This window comes from Mytilus galloprovincialis, chromosome 5 (genome assembly GCF_965363235.1).
Source record: "Mytilus galloprovincialis chromosome 5, xbMytGall1.hap1.1, whole genome shotgun sequence".
In the NCBI taxonomy this organism is placed as follows: domain Eukaryota; kingdom Metazoa; phylum Mollusca; class Bivalvia; order Mytilida; family Mytilidae; genus Mytilus; species Mytilus galloprovincialis.
Genome location: NC_134842.1, coordinates 21,544,261 through 21,568,846, shown reverse-complemented (window position 1 = coordinate 21,568,846; position 24,586 = coordinate 21,544,261). Strand labels below are relative to the sequence as shown.

General features: G+C 31.7%; 2 protein-coding genes and 1 pseudogene across 2 annotated transcripts in view; 2 read left to right on the top strand and 1 right to left on the bottom strand.

The window, feature by feature from the left end:
* The window catches only part of LOC143077029 (uncharacterized), a 42,162-nt gene extending 27,133 nt beyond the window's left edge, over positions 1-15,029 (top strand). Inside the window, exons 4-6 of the mRNA XM_076252917.1 lie at positions 668-764; positions 2,263-2,427; positions 14,782-15,029. Coding sequence (XP_076109032.1) covers positions 668-764; positions 2,263-2,427; positions 14,782-15,029 — 510 coding nt within the window. The remainder of the gene's footprint in view (positions 1-667; positions 765-2,262; positions 2,428-14,781) is intronic.
* Positions 15,030-15,610: 581 nt separating this feature from the next.
* Positions 15,611-19,989, top strand: LOC143074392 (uncharacterized). Its single transcript, XM_076249873.1, has 4 exons — positions 15,611-16,132; positions 16,766-16,861; positions 17,613-17,861; positions 19,113-19,989. The coding sequence occupies exons 1-4, from the start codon at positions 15,673-15,675 to the stop codon at positions 19,979-19,981; spliced, it is 1,674 nt and encodes a 557-aa protein (XP_076105988.1). The 5' UTR covers positions 15,611-15,672; the 3' UTR covers positions 19,982-19,989.
* Positions 19,990-20,250: 261 nt separating this feature from the next.
* On the bottom strand, positions 20,251-22,690 carry LOC143077028 (uncharacterized; annotated as a pseudogene).
* Between the last annotated feature and the right edge of the window lie 1,896 nt (positions 22,691-24,586).

Here is a 24,586-nt window from a genome sequence, read left to right as displayed (position 1 = left end):
ATATTTGTATTTATTTCTTTTCAATTTTGTCCTAAAATTTTTTTCATTTTTTTTTAATTTTTTTTTACATTTTTTGTGACATTTTTTTCTCTCTTTATTTTGCAAAAAAAAAATCAATTATTTGGCAAATTTTTATTTATCCCGGGGTGAACTAGTGTTGGGAGGTTATTGACACAAGGGTAATTAACCAATCGGATTTCAGTATTTTATCTGCATAAGAAATATTTATTTACAACCACTTGGTCATTACCACTACTGATAAAGTTTTGCTCTCCGGGTGTTTCACCATACCAGTAGTCATTACTTCTATGTAGACATGAATTGTCATTGATATATTCATGATTAAATTAACTTTTCGAATAACTAAGGATGTTGTACGCAATGAAAATGTTACCTTAGCCGTATTTTGCTCAAACATTTTGAAATATTGGGACACAATGCTCTCCATCTTCGTACTTGTTTTAGATTTTTACATTTACGATCTGAGCGTAACTGTTAAGTCTTTTATAGACAGTACACATATCTTGCGTAAAAATTCTAAACCTTCTATATATGATGAAATCATTTACAGTTACATACATCTGAGAATTTTTTCGATACGCATAAAGTCTCGACATGAATTTTTGTATACAAAGTAATTTACTGTTTAAACACAATGTTTTGTCAGGTGTTTCAGAGAAGATTGAACGGGAAGACAGACTTTTACAGAGGTTGGGAAGCTTATAAAAATGGATTTGGAGATTTGGAGGCGGAATTTTGGTTAGGTAGATATCTAAATTTTATAACTAAGTATGACTTATCATGTTGAAATTTAGAACTAAGATGATAATCAGTTAATTACATGCTTTAATTAATGTGTAATATATAAATAAATATTAATTAATTTATTGATAAATATGTTATTGTGTATTTAATATTAAACAAATTCATGTCTGATATTAAAATAATACGAAAAATTCAAATTGGAATAAAACATATCGTAGATCTTTTGGGAAATAAACTGATGTATGCTTAAAACACAATTTTATGAGTTTCATCTTTAAATCACAATATATTTTTTTAATTCACGTTTTGTCGATGATTTAATACACAGAAAAATAGGGAAAAAATGCCCAAGTTCGTTATTTGTTTAAAATCAGAAAAAAAAACTTGAACGATTGACAAAATTATCGCCAAAAACAATTATAGTCGCCGTCAGCTGAAATTCGTAGCAGTTATCGGTAAAAATAATCTAAACTATCAATCGCGTTCACTCAAAATATAGTTTTTCACATTCAATTCATAAATTGCAAAAAGAAAAACCACTACTGACCTACCTTTTAAGTGATCACACTGTAATAATCCTGACCTTCACATTTTCCAGAATATTTTCCATTGTAATTCCGCCATCTTCGTTTCTATGAGGATCATTTGTTTACATATGACATTTGTCACTGTACGCAGTTTCCTGAAATGTTCCTTTCATTGATGTGATAAGGTTTCCCGCGCTTTATGCAAATATTATGAAATTGAACTCCACGGAAACACTTCCAGTAAAAACAATGGCTGATTCCACCATTCAAAATCGTCTATGAAAAAGTGAAGGTCAGGATTATTACAGTGCGATCACTTAAAAGGTAGGTCAGTAGTGGTTTTTCTTTTTGCGATTTATGAATGGATTGTGAAAAACTATATCTCGAGTGAACGCGATTGATAGTTTAGATTATTTTTACCAATAACCCCTACGAATTTCAGCTAACGGCGACTATAACCCAAAAGCTTTTCAATACAGAAAATCGGAATTTAATGTCGCCTTTGGTCATGAATAAGCTTATGTTTAAGTTGAGTAAAATTGATGAGGTAAAAAAATGAAAGAAATGAGAAAAAATATATTAATAAATAAATAAATAAATAAATAAATAAACATTAAATAAAACAAAAAGTAAGAAAATTTCAAACAAAACGGTTGGTGTCACTGATATTTTTTTTGAACGGATTTGAAAATTTAATCACCAACTGCACCTACAATTGACGACACTGACAAGAAAATATATAATTGTTAGTTCATTTGAGATACTTTAGCCACAGGCAGGCCACAATAAAGCACTATTGGATATTTTTTTTTAATTTTATATCAAAAAGAATTTGTTTATCAAAATTATGACTCAGTAAACATACAAACCAATGTATTTCATTAAACCGAAGGTAATGATTTCAGTTAAAAAGATATATTTCATGTATGTTGCAAGAAATTCTTTACATCACATTTGGTATTCTTACTAGGTAACGAACAGATACATAGTCTGACTAAACAAGGAAAGTACGAACTACGAGTAGACATCTCCGACTTTAATGGTAACACAGCTTATGCAACATACTCCACATTTTCTGTTGGTGATGCCTCTACGAACTATAAACTTACTGTTGCTGGTTACAGTGGGAATGCTGGTGAGTTTGAATTTATCAAAACAAAAACGCAATGAAAATAAATCATGATATAAAAAAATCTCTCATGAATGACCCGGAACCGCCATGATAAACATCGTATTGAATGTAATTCGTTAATGATTTATAGTTTCGGATTCAAAAATAGTATTACCTTGTGCTTTTATACTACTTATCTGACATAACACCACAATTAAAGCCAATAAAGTGATAAACTTATAGACATATAACGTTTTCTGACAAATAAGTGTTTTATTTCTGTGGTAAGTAATATTGACATAGGACACTGCTGTCAGTGTTAAAGTCCCTTTTTCTTTTGTATTCCTCATCAGGTATGCTGAGGTAGACAAGTTTGAGAAGCCAAATGCCTTTGTAAAAATAAGATTTAATGGACGATATATGGGAAATAATTTCATATCTGGTCAGCAGCTTGATACTGTTGAGTGGAAGAAATTTAAACATCTGCCATGCAGCGATGTCCTGTTAGCCGATAGTTTGAAATTTTACAACACACATTATACAAGGACAATTTCCGTCAAACTCTTCTTGTTTTTTATGAAAGCGAATAGTTTGAAATGTTGTCTGGTCCTAGATATATAAGTAGCGTGTAAGCAAATGTTACCATATGCCATGCATCTACATCTGGTTTGCTGATAATTTGAAATTTTACACCACTCATTTTACACGGTAATTTTTCGACTATATGTCTTTGGCTTCTATGAAGTCAGATAATTTTATATTTGGTATGAAACTTGATAATGTGGAGTTCTCACGCTTGTAACCAGTAAATTAAATTTACATCCGCTTTGCATCTACTTCCTAAATGTCGATAGTTTGAAACATTATAACACTCTTTGTAAAACACGGAAAAGTGTTCTTTCCTCGAATGAAAGAGAATTATGTATATTTGGACTGACGTTTTGTAATGTATTACAAAGCTTTCAATTTCTTGCAACAAAGTATGTCTAGACCTTGTATTGGGGTATGTTAAGGTATACTTGGGAAAGCATTAACGACGGTGTACTTTTGGAACTGATGCAAACAGGTGCAAATTGTATACTTTCATTTGTATTGGAATCTCAGAAATGTTGAGAATGTGTTACCTTAATCAATTGCTTGCAACAATGTATGTCTAAACCTGGTATTGGTCTATGTTAAGTAATACTTGGGAAAGCATTAAAGACGGTGTACTTTGTACGAAACTGATGCAGACAGATGTAAATTGTTACTATCAGGTTTATTCGGATTTTGTAGTATGATTGTCAGTTGTTTACCTCCAGCTGATAGTTTGTTTTCTTCTGGTCTGGATAGTGTCTTACTTGTATCGCTTAAAAGAATACAGAACTTTCATTATAGCAAACGACTTTCATTGATTTCAATCATTTTCTGAATTAAGATTTGGCACATGCCTTTACAACAAGAGTCTTCGGCAATTCTGAACGGTAAATTATAATCTGAGATTTACAATCTTAATGCATGTTGTTGATCTTCAGTCCGCATTAAACGTTCAAAGATATCTTTTTAGCTCACATGGCCCTAGCCTAAATCGTCCTTTGGGTATCTTGTTTAAAAAATTGTATCCGATGACCCCGACCAACAACCAAGATGGTCGCCTTGGTTAAAAATAGAATATTGGGGTAAAATGCAGTGTTTGGCTTATAGCTCTGCAACTAAAGCCTTTACAGCAAATCTGACAAACTAAAAATGTTCACCACGTCAAGATCTATCTGTCCTGAAATTTTCAGACACATCAGACAACCTGTTGTTGGGTTGCTGCACCTAAATTGGTGATTGTAAGGAAATTTTGCAGTTTGTGGTGGCTATCTTGAATATTATAATAGATAGAGATAAACTGTAAACAGCAAAATTGTTCAGCAAAGTTAGATCTATCAATAAGTAAACATGACCAAAATGGTTGATTGCTTTAGGAGCTTAAACACAAGCCTTTATAGTCAATTTTTCACAATTTTTGGTAAATTGGTATTACATTTTTACAAAAATCTTCTCCTCTGAAACTGCTTAGCTAAATTAAACCAAACTTGGCCTAAATCATCACCATGGTCTTTAGTTATAAAATGTATCCGATGATCCTGCTCATCAACGAAGATGGCCTTCGTGGCTTAAAATAGAACATGGGGTAAAATGCAGTGTAGGCTTTTATCTCTGAAACTAAAGCATTAATATGAAATTTGAAATAGAATAAAATGTTCATCAGCTCAAGATCTATCTGCCCTGAAATTTCAGACGCATTAGACAATCTGTTCATGGGTTGCTGCCCCAGAATTGGTAATTTTGAGGAAACTTGCAGTTTTTAGTTATTATCTTGAATATTATGATAGAAAGAGGTAAACTTTGTACAGTAAAACTGTTCAGAAAATTAAGATCTACAAATAAGTCAACATGACCAAAATGGTAAAATGACCCTTTAGAATGATTATCCTCATATTTATATTTTTTTGGAAATTTTGTAAATATTTTTAATTTTTTACACATATCTTCTCCTCTGAAACTACTGAGACAAATTAAACCAAACTTGGCCAAAATCATCATTCAGGTATCTAGTTACAAAGATATGTCAGATGACCCCGCCTAAACACCATCATGGCTGACATAGAACATAATAGAACAAAGAGGCAAAATGCAAGTTTTGTCTATTATATTTTAAACCTTTATAAATAGAGAAAATCTAAAAGGAACAAAAATGCTCAGAATAATGAGCACTACCAGTTGTCTATATATGTAAAATACAGTTAGACAAATTTTTATAGGAATTACGGCCCATAAATGACAAACATGTTTTTTTTCATTTTTCCCTATTACCATGAAAACTATGATATTTAGAGAGAAACAATTCTTTTTTTCTGTTATGCCTCATACATTGTCATATGATTTAAATCATAATAGAAACATAAACACTTTAAATCACAAAATTGATCAGAAAGAAAAATCTATTTATAAGTCAAAGAAACTAAACAGACTAAACGATCAGTAATACAAGATCTACAAAATAGAGATTTTTTTCATAGAGTCTATTCTCGTCTACAATGTTGGAGAGTTTGCTTAATGTTTGATAAAACCATATACACAGACTCTTTAGAGCCTCCAGTTTTTTTATTGTTGCATTATGAGGAGTTTTGTTTCCCCACTGAAATATCTAGTGCATGTTACCACTAATATAATTAACATAACTACAAAGTATACATTTTTGTAATCACTTCTTGGAAAGAATAAACAACAAAAAAACACCACGGACGGTGGTTACTTATTTGAAATTATCTTACCAACTTAAACAAGAGTTCAGTTTTCAACCTGCGTTAGAATGTCTTTGAAGAGCTCGTTTTAATCTTAGATTTATTAATTAATTGTTTCCGATGAACCTGCCTTAAATACTAGGTAAGGATGAATATTGCTTAAATACTAGGTAAGGATGAATATTGCTTAAACACAAGTTGATTGAACCAAGTCAGAAAATTCAGTGATATGTTGGAAATCAGAATTCGACTACAAAATAGTTGAGTCGTAAAATTAACTCACCTTAAGTCATTCCAAGTATGACATATTGACAAACAATTATCTATAAAATATCTGATTTGTTCGGAGTGAGTTATTTTTAAAACAAGTAGAATTGGACTAATAATAATAGAGACTTCTCTTTAGTTTCGTCTAATATGCAAGTACAGTTCTTTCAATAGATATCATGAGATAATCTTCTTTTTTGAAGCTACCCATATAATATCTGGTTATTTATATTGGACTTCAAACGTTTGAAGTGTTGTACTTTATAAGTAAAACCAAAGACTAGGTTGTCATTGGTCTTTAATAATCGTTTTATATGGGAATCCGGAAACTCAATTAAATTTAGTTTGTGTTGATATAAAGCGATCGTGAATATTAAAGGTAAATCCAGAAAAGCGCTTCGGATGCAAGAAAATTATTAAACGTGTTGATTTCAATTTTTTACATCACTGGGTCTATACCTCTGCTGGTAGACTGTCAGTCCCCGAGGGTATCATCAGCTCAGTAGTCAGTATTTCGGTACTGACATTTTTTAACAAACTTAACTAAAATTGTCCGTTTATAAATTTATAATTATTAATTACTCGTATTACGTGTGAACTCAGCCTTATCCTGCAAACGGAACTTCTTTTTTTTGTACATAAATTGCAGCACATACATTAGGCCGTTACTTTTTTAGTTTGAATTGTTTTACATTGTCATTTCGTGACCTTTTATAGCTGACTATGCAGTATGGGCTTTGCTCATTGTTGAAGACCGTTCGGTGCTCTACAGTTGTTAATGTCTGTGTTATTTTTGTCTCTTGTTGAAAGTTGTCTCCTTGGCAATTATACTACATCTTCTGTTTTATGTGGTCAGAAAACAAAAGAAAACTCTTATAAAGGAAAATCTTCAATTTCCCAAATAATGCTCTTGTCCAAACAATGAAACTATAACTTTGAAATTTTTGATTTGGCAAAAACGATTGGATTTTTTGCGATTAAAATCCTTTTCTCATAGCGTAATTTTATTGGTAAATAACTATATATTTTTTTAACCATAGCGCGTACATAAAATATCGCACGTCCATTCCTCTGTCTGTCCTTCCGGTCCTTCTGGTTAATTTCATTTTTCAAGTGAACAATTCTTGCCAACTTTTTATAAAACTGATATCGTATGGAAATCAGTGCATATCAAATATTCTTTAAAAAAGTTATGCCATTTGGAAACATAGATTATATTGGAAATTGCATTGTATTTTCTTTCATTCCGTCATTTCTCTATATATGACTCATTCATTATTCTTGCTCAATAGTAAGTTTGTATATCACAACATGTTTTATTTCATCCCCAAATTGAAGTTCAATAAAAATTCAAGAACTCAAAAATGAATAAAAGAGTCATCACGAAAAAGTATACAGATCTTATGAATAATTTAACTAAAAAGTATGTGAAGTTTTATGCAATAGTTATAAATAGTTTCTGAGATACGGCGCGACATGTGAAAAACCCCTCTTTTTGTCATAAACTCAATAACTCTAAAATTAAATTTTGAATCATCCTCAAAAAGTATATACCGATCTTCAGATTAATATAACTAAGAAGTGTGTAAATTTTTAAGCAATAGTCATAATCAAAGTCCTGTAACTCAAAAAGTTCACCAAAAATTAAACAGATCGTTTGACCATCATGACTGAAAAAACAACTATGTTCAGTATAATGAAATTTGGATAATATGCTGTTCCATGTTTACGACGGATATTTGTGTACCATAATACGTCCCGTAAAAAAATTACGGGTGGATAAACATATTGTTGGCTATTGCCTTTTGTTAGATTATATACGTGCAACGTGTACCTACATTTTCGGTATTAGTTTTAAAATATCATTGGTTTCCTGTGCTGCAATAAAATGTCATAGATGATGAATGATAATAAAAATGATAATTGACATGCATGGTATTAGTAACACTAAAAGGGTCAGTCGTCTTGAGATTGCTCACTATACATTATTTTGTTGAAGATCTCAAAGAAACAATAATTTGTTTTATTTCTTATGATGTTATTAGACTGTTATCCTGTTAGAATCAAATGCACTAATATTAATGGCGTAGAAGTTTAATAGCATGCGGGAGAAACAGAAATTGGAGCATCGAAATTCCACATTACGTTTCTTATTACGGAAAATTACACGCATTACGTCCCGCAAAAAGTGCGTTTTGCGGGAATTCAAACGCTTAACGTCGTGCCAAGAGTTAACTCCCTTGAAACTGTATCGGATGCCCTTAAGGATGTACTTAGGTGATCTTAGGTGAAATTAAATAAATCAAGAATTTGGAATTGATACTATTGTAAAACAAAATTATATCCGGGGGAAATTTGTACATAAGACATTTTAAATACTGGAAGTAATATTTTTATCCTTAGGAATGATTTTTGTCCTTAACAACCACTTGATATGAACATAAAAGTCCTTAGCAACCATATATTTTTGAACTAAGAAGGCTATCAATAAAAGAAAAAAGGAAAGACCTTTCAATTGATCATGAACAATTGACTTTTTAATTAGGTGTTTCCACTTTTCGTGAAAAGACCTTTTGTTTTTCTGATTTTTTGTCTTCTGCCATCTGAGATGCTTTTTTGTTTTACAACATATCGAAAGGATTTTTGCCTAATGATGTCGTACAGAGATGAGGATTTCAAAGCTCACCCTATGTTACCGAACACTTATTCTTGTAGGAGTTATCTCCCCGTGTCCCCTTTTTCTTATTATCTTTATTTCTCTGAAACTGTAAAAAATTCAAACAATCTGTTTTCACCAAATTGTTCGTCTACTCTCAAGAATGGTATGGTAAAGTTTTACTGATATGTTCAGAAGACATCTTACCGGAGTTATTTACCTTTGAAAATGTGAAATAGGTGATATGTTGGATAAATTCAAACATTATAAGTCGTAGAGGCCTAAAGTCCCTTGATATGAAGTCCTTGGAACATTTGGAAGAAATTGAGGTCAAGGTCAGAGGTCAAGGTCATGTTCTTAATTTAAAATTTTGCTTGTTATTCAAAAGAAACCGTAACAGTTAATGATATGATGTGTTTGCCAAATAACTATTTACGATAGGGCGCAACTTCAACCTATGTAAGTCAAAGTGTTTCGGTCATCCCTTATAGGAGTTTTTCTCTCCTTATGTATTTGAAATCAGTATTACTTAACAACCATACAAGTGATTGACCTGGGTTCGTTAGATTTGAGATCACTGACCTATGACCTTGAAATTGAGGTCAAGGTCAAAGGTCAATATGACGTTCTAGATTTTGACCTTTGCTAAAAATTCTTACTGGTTCATTATGAAACAACTTTAAGTCTTTGGCATTTGGTTGTAGACATTGAGTGCGGGAGTTTCTCGCTACATTGAAATCAATTGGTGGCCTACGGCTGTTGTCTGCTCTATGGTCGGGTTGTTGTCTCTTTGACATATTCCCCATTTCCTTTCTCAATTTTATTTCATCATTTATCAGGTCAGCCGGAAATGACCGTATTTTAATTGGAAGAAGCCTATTTCAGACTAATCCTGTGAAAAAGTACCTATGATTCTTATTTTTTTTATATCAGTTTGAAGTTACAAATTACATAACCAGGAGGTGGAAAGACCTTCAATTGTTCTCTGAAGAATTGCTTTATAATTAGGTCTTTCCACTTTTCGTGGAAAGACCTTTTGTTTATCTTCTTCTTCTGATTTTTTTTTCTTCTACCGTCTGAGATGCTTTTTTGTTTTACAACATATCGAATGGATGTTTGGCCAATGATGTTGTACAGTAATGGGGGTTTCAAAACTCACCCTTTGTGACCAAACACTTATTCTTATAGGATATAAGTCGAAGTGTTTTGGTCAACCCTTATAGGAGTTTTCTCCCCTTATGTATTTGAAATCGGTATTTCTCCACTATACAAGTGATTGACCTGGGGTCTTTTGATTTGAGATCACTGATCTATGACCTTGAAATTGAGGTCAAGGTCAAAGGTCAATATGACATTCTAGATTTTGACCTTTGCTAAAAGTTCTTTCTTGTTCATTATAAAACAATTAAGTCTTCTGCATAAACCTATTAATCTTATTTTTTTATATCAGTTTGAGGTACCAAATTACATCAACAAGGAGTGACATTTTCTTACATCGTTTTTTAAATTTCATTCTTATTATCGAAGTGGAAAGACCTTAATTGTTCTCTGAAGAATTGATTTTTAATTATTATTATAATTATCATTATTCTTTCCGCAAAACTTTAACGACATTTCCCAAAAAAAGTATGCGACATGTTAAAATGATATTAGGTATCTAGTATCGATTGACTAAACGCTATCTTTTGGTTAGGGCACGACCCCGTAACACTTATTTTATAGCAGTTATCTTACCTTACACTAAAAACCTTGTTATCATTCTCAACTCCGTAACCATAATAGGTAGAAAAAAAAACAATGGGTGGAATTTGTTCAGGAACAGACCCCGGTTCTTCGTTACATTAGATCGAAAAGATTCAACGGCTCATTGGTAGGGTTATGCTCCTTTGAAAATTAATGTCGGTTGGCCACTAAAACTCAGAAACCGTAAGATGTAGCCACCTAGGATCTGAACCAAAGATCATCAATTTACGTGACTATGAAAATTGAGCTAAGGTCAAAGGTCAAGGTCATGACATAACAAGCTAAGATTTTGACCTTAGCTTGTTATCGGATTTAATCAATAACCGTAAAAGATGGCTAATAAAATGTGACGAAGAAAATGTGTCTTGGAAAGATCTACATTTGTTATTTTGGTCTAAAATTATCGGACCAACCATTATGGACCTAGGTCACCAAAACTATTTTTCGGGTCCGAAATGATGATTTTTTGCTTATAACTCAAAAGAAGTTAGAGATAAGAAGAAACTTTAAATTGCAAAAATGTTCATCATTATAAGATCTATAAAATTAGGTCAAGGTCAGAGGTCAAGGTCCCTAGCAACGACAGAAAACACCTGAGCAACCATATATTTTTGAACTTAGAAGGCTATGAATAGTATAAATATAAATTTAATACTGGATATGACATTTTCGCAACGACAAATGAGTCCTTAGCTATCACTTATTTTTTTTACCATGAATAGTTTATGTGACATTTTTAATACCGGAAGTAATATTTTTATCCTCAGGAATTTTTTTTGTCCTTCACAACCACTTGTTATGAACCTGAAATTCTTTAGCAACCATATATTTTTAACTAAGAAGGCTATCAAAGAAATTTGGTTTCTAGGAATCTCTGTTGAGGTGGATAAATACGTTATACACAGATATAAAGGGTTGCAAATTAAATAATGGCTGGATTTCAAGACCCTTCAACATGGAGCGCGGAATCCGTCAAGGGTGTCCCGCGAGTTCTATAATTTTTGTAATTGCTGTTGAAATTTTAGCTAGTAGATTAAGACAAAATAAAAGTTTTAAAGGTTTTCAAATTAAACTAGATAATAAAACCCATACCTTAAAATTAAGCCAGCTGGCCGACGACACCACTTTATTTTTAAATTCAAAACAAGAAGTGTCATTAACTCTGAATATTATAGAAATTTTTGGATCACTTTCAGGCCTAAAGCTTAACCTAAATAAAACAGAAGGAATATGGCTCGGCAATTTAAAGTCCTGCAAAGATAAAGTTGAAAACATTAATTTTACACAAAAACCTATAAAAGTTTTGGGAATATACTTTGGACTTAATAAAAATGAGTGTAAAAAATTAAACTTGCAACGACAATACGAAAAATCTGAAAAAATAATTAAAGATTGGAATAAAAGAAATTTAACTATGCTAGGTAAGATAACTCTTGTTAAATCATTAATCTTACCGAACATTACTTACGTTGCATCTGTAACCGAAATTGATAACGAATACCTAGCAAAATTTAAAAAATTGATATACAGTTTTATATGGAATAATAAATCAGAAAAAGTTAAAAGGGTTGATAAACATAGATAAATATCAAGAAGCGATAAATATTAGTTGGGTAAAAAAAACTCATCGATAATGAAGATCTATCACCCAATTGGAAAGTCTTACCAAAATTTTATTTTGATAAATTTGGACAAGAATTCCTTATATTTAAAATGAATTTCAACAATATTAATTTGGTCTATAAACTGAAAGAACTAATTCCACAATTTTACTTAAGAATAATCATATCATGGATAAATTCAAAATCTGAAAAAGAATCAGATCATCTATCATATAAACAAATTAGACAGCAGCTTATATGGGGCAATACAAATATCAAATTAAACGGTAAATGTCTCATTTTCAAAAACTGGATAAACAGTAAAATTCTTTTTTTAAATGACATTATTGATAATAAAGGAAAATTTAATCAAAACATGATCTTAGATAAACTTTCCTGTCATGCTAACTGGTTTTCAGAATATTCTAAATTAATGAAAGCAATACCAAAACAGTGGTTAAAAGAGCTAACTAAAGAAGAATCAATAAAAACAAAAGTTGCCATTGACTCCGAATATAAATTTAAAGATAAAAAAGGGAAAATGGTATCACTTAAAAACATTTCCTCTAAAGACATTTAAATCTCCCTCTTAAATAGATATTATGAAAAACCAATAGGATTTCAAAAATGGGACAACATATTTATCTTGGAAAACAACACAAACAAAAGACAACAAATGCTAAATTATATCTTTTATTATTTACAAGATAATAAATTCAAAATGTTAAGATGGAAATTTCTGCACTATATTTTACCAACCAAACAATTACTTTTCTCTTGGAAAATAACTAAAACTCCGCTATGTAATATTTGTGATGTCATCGAAGATTATGAGCACTACTTTTTAACATGCAAATTTCTGAAATCATTTTGGGATCAAATAAAACTATTACTTGATAAACTTAAAATAGGACATCATATCATATCAATTAAATCACTTTTGTACGGATACAAAATAAACGATACAAGTTATTACAGTATTAATGATTTAATAACAATTATTCTTTTTACTGTATACAAAGGATACTATATATCCGAACAAAAAACAAAACAAATTAATATGTTTGAAATTTTCAAAGAAGAATTTCTTCAATATCACGAAATATTGATAAATATAGAAGGCAAATAAGAAAAATTCCATAATCTGGTTGCAGCAAAAATTAAATTAATTTCATAAATTAGAATTTATAATACATCATGTTATCATATTTCTATTCCGTTACATACATGTCATTATTACTATATATATATATATATTGTGCACTAACAAGTACTAACTTATCAATGAAATGCTATATACTAACGTTAACGAGGCCGGGATAAGGTACCGGTACTTCATGTATCTCTAACAAATGTAAAATTCAAATAAAACATTATAATTTCAAAAAAAAAAAAAAAAAAAAAAAAGAAAAAAAAAGAAGGCTATCAATAAAAGAAAAATATTGTATTTACATCTCTTCTGAAAAAAAATCCACATGCTTTATTTTTATCAGATGTTCTCTGAAACTACATGTCCAATTGTATTATATGACAAAAATCGATAAAAGTGTTTTAAAGTTACACAGGATCAATTAAATCCAAAGCATGCACTGCTCGTGAACTATGATCAAAATGTCAATTACCTACGATGACAAAAATATACATTGTGTAAAATTCTTCGCTATACATGTTGTCTGTTTTTAACATCTCCACCTGAAAAGAAATATAAATGCTAAGTTCTCGTTATTATCAAGCGTCGTCACGTGACGCCACCATCTGGCTGGAGACAAAGACGCCCGCAGGACCTAAGAGTTATCAAAGGTACCAGGATTATAATTTAGTGCGCCAGACGCGCGTTTCGTCTACATAAGACTCATCAGTGACGCTAATATCAAAATATTTATAAAGCCAAACAAGTAAAAAGTTGAAGAGCATTGAGGATCCAAAATTCCAAAAAGTTGTGCCAAATACGGCTAAGGTAATTTGAGCCTGGGATAAGAAAATCCTTAGTTTTTCGAAAAATTCAAAGTTTTCTAAACAGGAAATTTAAAAAATGACCACATTATTGATATTCATGTGAACACCGGAGTGTTGACTACTGGGCTGGTGATACCCTCGGGGACGAAACGTCCACCAGCAGTGGCATCGACCCAGTGGTGTAAAAGTTATCATAGGTACGAGGATTATAATTTAGTACGCCAGACGCGTGTTTGTCTACATAAGACTCATCAGTGACGCTCATATCAAAATATTTATTAAGCCGAACAAGTAAAAAGTTGAAGAGCATTGAGGATCCAAAATTCCAAAAAGTTGTGACAATACGGCTAAGGTAATATATGCCTGGGATAAGAAAATCCTTAGTTTTTCGAAAAATCCAAAGTTTTGTAAACAGGAAATTTAGAAAATTTACCACATTATTGATATTCATTTCAACACCGGAGTGTTGACTACTGGGCTGGTGATACCCTCGGGGACGAAACGTCCACCAGCAGTGGCATCGACCCAGTGGTGTAAAAGTTATCAAAGTCTAAAATAGAATAAAAACTTTCAAAACAAAATATAGAAACTTTAACAAAGACACTTTTATGGACCTTTTAAAGAAAGAGAGAAACAAACAAACAAACACACACACACACACATATATATATATATATATCAATCAATCATGTTTCAGAAGGGAGAAAGACCGTTTATAGTTGCTTTTTAAAGTTATTGATTTATATTGTTATAGAATATATTTCTTTCATCTTATATTAAAAAGTCTACCATGTTTTGATATTTCATAACATAAATCTTAAGTAAAGATTAACAATGTTTGTCTGACCCTGTTAAAATAATGTTTTTGTTATACTTATAACAGGAGACAGCCTGAATTACAGTAATGGTCAAGCTTTTACTACCAAAGACAGGGACAACGACCCATGGTCAAGCAATTGTGGAATACTAAGACAGGGTGCTTGGTGGTATAAATATTGTGTATATTCAAGCTTGAATGGGGTATATATTAAAGGAGGACAAAAAAGTAGTGAAACAGGACTACGTTGGTATCATTGGAAGAAGAGCTGGTATTCAATGAAGTCGTCTTCAATGATGATAAGGAGACTGTAATAGCTTGATCATGTCAATTAATATTACTGCAGCTATAATAAAAGATTTATTTTAAAACATTTTGTTTTGCATTGTATGATGTTATTTACTTAGCAGGATATCATTGCAAGTTTTTTTTGCATTTTGAATATGTATTTGTCTATTTTGCCGATCTTAGTTTTAGTATCTAACTTGCTGTGGAAATTCCTAATCGTCTCGTTCATGTAATATATAACAATATCTTTTAGTAACACATCAGTTTAAAGATAGCTCGCACTTTATCTCACTCAGCTAGTAAAAGTAAATTTGTATTTAGCAAGGATCATGGACATATAAATATCGATAGTAAAGATGGGTTATAGTAAAACCATGTAATACAGAAAGACGTGTGACCAGTCCACGTTTTTCGCCCAATTAATTTGCATTAAAAAAAGTATTACAAACCGCCAAATAACCTACTTCAAATTTTTGTCTGTTGGATATTAGTATTTGATATTTTGTTTTTATATCTTAAATATAAGCATAAGGGCTTCAAACGTCTCAATAGTAGTGTTTCGAGTCATGTTCAAACGGAAGTTTTTCGAATATTATCGTACTTTTAGTCACGTGACACCTGACTTTTTGTCCACATGCTTACTTCCGGTTATTTCGCGCTTCCTTGACAATGAATAAACAACAACAGAAAAAAGTTACAAAATGGTATCATTGTGCCGCAGAAGGTTGTACATCTGATGACAGGAAAAGAGCAAAGCATCCTTACATGCAAAATGTTTGTTTTCATTCGTTTCCGACCGAGAAGAAGAATCCCAAACAGCGGGAAAAGTGGCTGAAGTTGCTGAGACGAGATGATGCTTATTTTGTTCCAACTTTTAAGCAACGAGTGTGTTCCCTTCATTTCGTGGACGGTGAGCCTACAAGTGAACATCCGTATCCAGAACTATTTTCATACAATAACTTCAAGAATATGACAACTCCATATGGTACCAGCATTCCTGCATCAGATACTGTGAAAAAACTTTCTAGTGCCAGATCTAGAAGTTCAGCAACATCAATGCCTACTGAAGATGAGTGTGTGCATGTTACAGATGAAAATGTGAACCTATCTTCAACTATAATATCTTTAGGTTTGTTTATGAAACAGTTATCTGTTATGATTTTCTGATATTAAAAACATTCATAACTCATTCACAGGGGCAGATTTAAAGGGTTTTTAGCCCCAATTTTTTGTGGTAAGATTTTTAAAAATATGTATTCATAAGAAAATATTTGATACATGTACATATTTGAATATTGTGCAATTGTACTTGATGATATTGAAGATAGCTTCTTTGGAGATGCTAAATGTATTATATTGTATTATTGTATGTGTGTAAAGTGTAAGGTAACCCAGATTTCTTCATATTCCACAATATCAAAATATATAGATGAGCGATTACTTTACTCAGGGACGTATATAAGTCCTTGCTTTACTTGACCAAGTTTTTGGAACAAGAGATTTTAAATGGAAAAATTGTGATGTCAATGACAAATCGCATCGCTTAAAAACCCCTTGATTATATACATGTACACTATTCATGTGCAAATAGCAATTGTATCATATATAAAATTATATTTACTTGAAGTCAAAATCAGGCACATGCATGAAATTTCTGTATAAAGTTAGAAATTATAGAATTTCATTGATGAAACTAAACACATAACATTATAGACAATATTTATATTATATAAACATTGAATGATTTATGATTTTTTTTCAGATCCTACATGTATTGTGAGGTATCCACCATCTGCAATTAAAGAAGTTACAGTTCAGACAGCTCATGAAAAGACCAGGCAGTGCTTACTTTCTGAAGGTAACATACATACGGCAGTAATAAATGAAATTATATTTGTGTACATGTACCACAGTGACATGTACTCATGTACATGTATTTTACAGCAAGATAAAAAAAAACCTAGATAACTTATTGTTTATATTGCATAGATCTCTATTTATGATACTACTTCTGTACATTTATTTGTGTATGTGGTTGAGGTACAAAAATGTACCAAATTCTATCTTAGCACTACCTACATTGTATTAACTGTAATGTTGAATTGCGATAGTGAAAACACCCTTAGTTGTGGGCCCAAAAGTGAGTGAAACTCAATACATATGTACAAAAAAAAAATCAATCTAATTTGTTTTTGATTTTTATAAACACAAACATGACAAAGGAACATCTTGACGAGACAACTATCGAAATTAAAAACTTATTCTGATGACTGAAACAAAATGCATTATTTTTTTTATTAAAAACACATGCATGTACAAATAAATAAGGCCCTAAGTTTTCTCATTTGAATTGTTTTACATTGTTATTTCGGGACCTTTTATAGCTGACTACATGTATGCAGTATGGGCTTTGCTCATTATTGAAGGCTGTACAGTGACCTACATTTGTATATTTGTTACTTTTTTGTCATTTTGGACTCTATGTGGAGAGTGGTCTTCATGGCAATCATACCGCATGGTCTTTGATGTATACACATGATATATATATTCAATTTTAAGTGAGTTGTTTGATGGCATGTTTTTTATGTATAAATTGTCATATTTTTCAGTTATTTTACCAACCCCTACACCTACCATTGATCATGCATATAGCGTAAGGATTTCTGATTCATATGAGTCCAAAGACCAGGCGTGTCAAACAATACTGATTGGTGATGAGATTGACAGATTGATCAGTTTGGAAAAAAACAGAGATGTTCTTTTGAGGGAGGCAGTGGTAGACATTGTGACAAAAAATGATGAAAGTGTAAAGAAGTATACTGGAGTGCCATGTAAATCTCAACTAATTGGAATATTTGGTAAGTGTTGTTCATGTACATGTGAATTGAGACGTTTGTAACAAAAACACTGACTTCATACTGATCATCTGGAAAACAACATGACCAAAGCTCTTGAATTGAAAGATTAAAATTTCAAAAGGTGAAAGACATGGATGCTTCAAACAATATACTTTGTATATAGATGTCTTCGTGTTTTGAGTTAAACTTGCTATGTCTCATACATGTATGAACCTAGACAGCAACCTCATATTTATGGTGCAGTTGTCAAAGTTTTAATTCATATATTTTATAATAAATTTATTTCTTAGATACTTTAAGTGTTCAGTCAATTAAAAATGTATAACTGGTGACAGTGTATTGAAATTTTTTAGGGAACTCTTGAATTTCCTGTCTAACACCAATGAATTGTTTGACTTTAATGACCAAATTTTCATGGTTCATTAGTTGTTGGTTCGTGTATTTAAAAAAAATCAAAATAATTGTAAGGCCAAATAAGTCAATAGAAAGATGAAGAGCATAAATTTAGGGTCAATTTGAATTGTTTTCAGTGCCAGATCCAGAAATTTTCATAAGTGGGGGCCCACTGACTTACCTAAGAGGGGGTCTGCTCCAGTCACGCTTCAGTGATAAGATATAGGAAGATGTGGTATGAGTGCCAATGAGACAATTCGCCATCCAAATAACAATTTAAAAAAAAAACCCATTATAGGTCAATGTAAAGCCTTCAACACGGAGTCTTGGCTCACAACGAACAACAAGCTATAAAGGGCCCCAAAATTACTAGTATAAAACGATTCAAACAGGAAAACCAACGGTCTCATCTATATTGAAAAAAAAACAGAAACACATATATGTACAAAAACAAACGACAACTTTTGTACATCGGATTCATGACTGAGGACAGGTGCAAACATTTGCAGCGGGATTAAACGTTTTAACCATTTCCTATATACATGTAAGCAACCAAATATTTTTCCCCAAAAAGGAAAGGGGCCTAGGTCCCCCTAAATACGCCTTGTCATTTTGGGCCATTTTATAGCTAAATATACAGTATGGAATTTGCTCATTGTTGAAGGCTGTAAGGCTAGGGTATGTAGTTGTTAATTTCTGTGTCATCTTGTTTCTTGTGGAGAGTTGTATCCTTGGCAATCATACCACATCTTCTTTTTTATACTTAAAGATGTATGTACTAAAAGAAATAATCAAATCAGTGTCAGATTTTAATAAAGCTGAAATTTATGACTACATGTATGTATATTTATTTTGTAGAAGTATTAGATGAAGCTGAACCAAAAGTGAAGTATTGGTCAGGTAAACAGTCTACTGAGGATGTCAACTACCAGAGTGTAGACAGATGCAAGAGTGGACCACCGAGAAAACTTTCCAAATTCAATGAATATATTCTGACACTAATGAAACTACGTCTTGCTATATTATCATTTGTTTTGGGTGATTTGTTTGGTGTTTCGGAATCAAGAGTATCTCAGATATTTACCACATGGATAAATTTAATGCATATGGTTTTGACACCTTGCATTAAGTGGCCATCTAGACGTAACATTAAGAAGTATATGCCAAGATCATTTCAGACTAGTTTTCCCAAAACTACTAGAATAATTGACTGTACAGAAATGTTTATTCAGAAACCAAAATCACCTACTGCTCAAAGTAGAACGTACAGTTCGTACAAATCGCATAACACTTTCAAATGTCTTGTTTGTATAACTCCATCAGGAGCATTTTCAGTTATCTCTGATTTGTGGGGTGGTAACACTTCAGACAGATACATCACAGAGCACAGTGGCTTTCTTGACTCGATTAGACCTGGTGATGAAATAATGGCTGACAGAGGATTCACTATTCGTGATCTATTGACTGATCGAAGGGCAACATTAGTAATTCCTCCATTTACAAAGAAATGTAAATGGGGAAAGGGGAAACGACTCTCTGCAGCAGATGTTGTTAAGACTAAATCTATTGCCAAACACAGAATCCATGTGGAACGATCAATTCGAAGGCTAAAACTGTTTCGTATGTTGTCTCAGGTGATGGACATTAAATTTAAACCTTTGGCCAATCAAATGGTCAAAGTCAGTGGATTCATTTGTAACTTAGATCAGCCACTAGTAACAAAATAAAATGCAAATTGAAAGATTTTTTTCTTGTTTACTCTGAAAAAAAGAACTAACTCGTTTAAATTGTTTTACATTGTCTTATTGGGGCCTTTAGTGACTGACTCTGCAGAATTGGTTTTGCTCATTATTGAAGGTCGAACAGTGACCTATAGTTGTTAATGTCTGTGACATTTTGGTCTGTTGTGGATAGTTGTCTCATTGGCAATCATACCACATCTTTTTTTTTATATAAGTACATGAACATGACAAAATTTAAATTCAGTTTCATTCTTTTATTTATTGCATAGTATTTTATCAATATATTTGTGGAAAAAACTGTCACATTTGTCAACAATTGAAGCATAAAAATCCTCATCAAAGTAAATTCTTTCACAAATGAAAGATTTGTTAGTGTAAAAAATAAAGTCACACCATTTTATATTGCACACTCCCATTTGTACCTGAATCTGTGTGTACCATGGCGAACTTTGTTTGAGGCATACATTTTGATTTTCATCGAAACATATGTGATATTTTTTGTCAGTATGTCTGCATATTTCTTGTGGAGTTGAATCTTTAAAAGAAAAGCCACATTTGATTTCAATCAAACCTTTTCCACAACATTTACAATTAATTATTCCATCAGGTGATGCTCCTAAAAATGGATGAGCTTTAGATACATGAAGACCACATAAAGATATTTTAGCACATTTATGTTTTTTTTTTTATAATTCTGAAAGTATAAATGTCTAGCAATTGGTTCATTGATTATTCCATATTTCATTGCAGGTGTGTTAATTTTGTTGTTTTGCTGTAAAATATTTCTTAAAATGTAATTATCTTTCACATCTCCAAATTTATAATGTAAAACAGAATGAAATAAAGATGCTGTAATTCTTCCAACTCTGTAAAAAAACCACTCTGGATTTTCAGCTTGCCCACTTGTTCTTGCTTGAATTTGGTGTATTATGTCATCATCATGATACAATTTAATAAAGTCTAAAAAGTTACTACCATTGTCTTTGCTTTTATCAGCTAATTGTTTCATGGACATAGGGATTTCTACTTCACCGTCACTTTCGTCACTGGAATTTTCTAATATATGTGAAAAAACAGATTTATTTATTTTACACAAATTAAAAACACGCTTTTCTATCTCGTGTTCTGAAAGTTTTAATCCTTTTGAAGGTGTATAATGCGAAGAATGTGGTTCTACTGGCAAAGAAGATGAAGGGTTATTTCTAATATCGATTTTATTAATTGTCAGTGGTTCTGATAATTTTCTTGCTCTATCCCAAGTACACGGCACATCAGTACCAACTTCTGTATTTCTGTCTCTGTGTCTACTTGAAAAGTTTTCTAATGAGAACAGGAGGGCTGTTATATGCTTGCAGGTACCATTATCACTGAAAAAATACACTACATGTACATTTACAATATTACATGTAGGATTATAACAACTGTAAATTCATAAATTATTGGGTGCATTTATTATTGCCATTGTGTAATTGAAGACTGAAATTGGATTCAAAAGTTTTGCCATATAGAGAAAAACCCTAATAAATTCATATAAAAAAAATACAAGTAAAAATTATTGCAATTATATGTCATGCTGTATTTTGGCAATAGAACAACACAATACATGTGGGAACTAAATTTATAGTATTCTATATTTCAAACAAAGCTGCAAATCTTTTCATTTCACATATATGATATAAGTTATTGTTAGTGTTTGGAAATATTTTGATAAATTATGTGTTAATTATTACTCTAACCCAGATTCAAATTAAATACTTGTTTTCATACTAAACAATACATTGTTTATTTATCAAGTCAGATTTATAGTATCAAAATTTCTAGTCAATCAGCATCTTTATAAGACACAAGATGTGGAATAAGTGCATCTGCCAATGAGACAACTCTAAATATAAATCACAATTTGAATAAAGGTCAAAGAACAGCCTTCAACACTGAACCTACATGTCGCATGAATATGGCTTTAAAATAAGCATGTGATGTTCAATTTACAGAGGTATAAGTATTTTGTATTGATAAGAAGAAATGAAATTAAAGCTGCACATGGTTTTGTTATATAAAGTTTGTTATAATTTTATAGAGGTAATTAAAAAAAATATTTGTAAGTTTGAATGCTGTGCTCGATATATATTATACCAGCTTTTTAAGGTAAGACTAATCAACTTACACAACACAAGTGCATCCACCACTTCTGAAATGGCCCTCTGTTCCAACAATAACCATGGGGTTGTAAGGGTTTTCTGACTGCCTAGTCTCGGGAACACATGCTGCTCTCACATAGAAATATTCAGTGTTTATGAGTCTGTGCAATTTAACATCATGAATGTGATTGGATGTATATAAATTAAATCCATTATCTCTCCTGTAATTTGATAAACGTAACTCATTCCATTGACCAACTTTCATCAGATATATCAAAATGTCGTATGATTCTATCAAAGGCAAATCCCGCAAATCAGATTTCCAGTTCAACACCGTTGTAATTTCTGGTAAAACATATTTAGCCCCATTCACTTCCACTGTTCTACGAAACGAGTCCATATCTTTGTAGTCGTCCTGTGTTTGCGTAACTTCCAACTGCAATTCTACAGCAATTTCACATAGCCTAACCAGCTGCTGCTTCCGATAAAGACTACATGTTATTCCTCGTTTTGTAAGGAATGTCTTGAGATCCGGTACATGCATTCTTTCGAACTGGGAAACGTTATTATCCATTGCAGCCGACATTATTGACATTGACAACGAAAAACCGGAAGTAACGCTGTGTAATTTTTCTACGTCAGCTATGCTTATCACACCTCCACATACGAGAGGTCGACGAACCCGAAACACTACTATTACGTGCTAGATACCAAAATCTGTAAAAACAGTCTCATTTTAATATCAAGTCATTGATATTTAGATATGAGCAACAAAAATATGTGTTACAAAATGTATTTTACAAAGATGTCACCATGATTTGTCCAAATATATTATCGCTATTTTGTGCATTTTTCCTTTGATCTTTTTTTGTGAAAATTTTTCATATCATGCTACTCGCTAGAAACTAAGGAGGCACGTGGCGTTGCTAATGAAATTGACAACGTCGTTATAGGTAAAATAGCAATAAACAGATTATCGTTGGTCATCTCATCTCAACTCGATTGCTTTTTCTCGCTTTTCGCCTTACCGGCTCAAGCGAGAAAATCAATCTCGTTGAAATGATCAACGATAATCTTTGGACACATAAGATGTCTTAGTGACATAACAAGTGTACGTTTTTGATTGAAATTTCCAAACATGTTCATCTTTCAATACGTTATGGTTTTGCATTAGTTTACTTTTTTGCAATATCATAGACCAAAATTGCTGTTAATGGAACTTCTTTTCTTTTTTTGTTCGTTTTTGGAATAAAAAAGACAAAATTTCTCGTCAATAAGGGTTTTCGTGTCACAAATGACGACAACAATAAGAGACTTCAATACTATATTTGGCTATATTTGATAGTTGTAAATAGTGGCCACATATGTTTCTTTTTTATTTGACATCAGTTTAATGTTATACAGGGTGTTATTACATACCAGTAAGATCAGTATGTTGATTATGTGTCAACCTGTCTGCGATTTTGGTTTGTTTCCTATACTAATGTTAAATAAAAGCTGCAGCTTGAGGACATTTACAAAGTGAAATTGCGTAAAGCACAATATTAGATCATTACGAAATGCTCTGCTTTTTTTTATTTCTTGTTATCGTCTATCATCTGTCATTTAACTCAACTTTCCATCTAATGTTTACTTTAATAAATAGTTGCGGTCGATACAGTTTTTTGTTGTTGTCTGCTTTCGATTTTCATTTATTGTTTTAAGCATAAATTAAATTGTTGGTTATTTTTTACTTGTTTTACGTTTTGGCATGCCGAGGAAATGTAACACTTACCACACTATAATTGTTTAACTTATTTTTTAAGGACGTACGGTAAAGTATTTCATTTTCGTCATTTACTTTATGGTAAATATTTTTCAAATTTGCAATCATACCACATCTCCTTATTCCTGTTATTGTTAAATAAACAAGCTTCTTCGACCTAATATCAGCGTTCCAGGTACTTTCGTGCGGGATTTCTCACTAGTGTCTCATTTGTAGGGTTTTTCCTAACGTTAAAGAAGATATAGCAGATTGGACACGTTTGTTAGATATGGTAAAATATTAACAAAGTTAAGTTCAAGACATAAATATATTCAATAAACAATAGTGGGTTTATAATCATCATACACATAGTATGGATAGTTTTTATATATTACCGTTTATATTTGAAAATCATACAGACCTGACTTTCCATGTAATAATTAAGCTAGAACACAAGTTGTTATACATTACAAAAGTTTTCTGTTCAATGCACATAACAGAAGAAGAAAAAAAAACATTAAAATTTGAATATATGTTCATAATGTGAGTTTTAGAAATTTGGCCAAATTGTCAACAAAAGTGATTTGTCTTAGATCATTATTCCTGCAAATGAAGAATATAACATAAAAGGCGTTTTGAAGAAAAGGATCAAAGAGAAACTCTATCTTCAGTCCGCCATTTTAAACAAAATTAAAACTTAGTAACCAC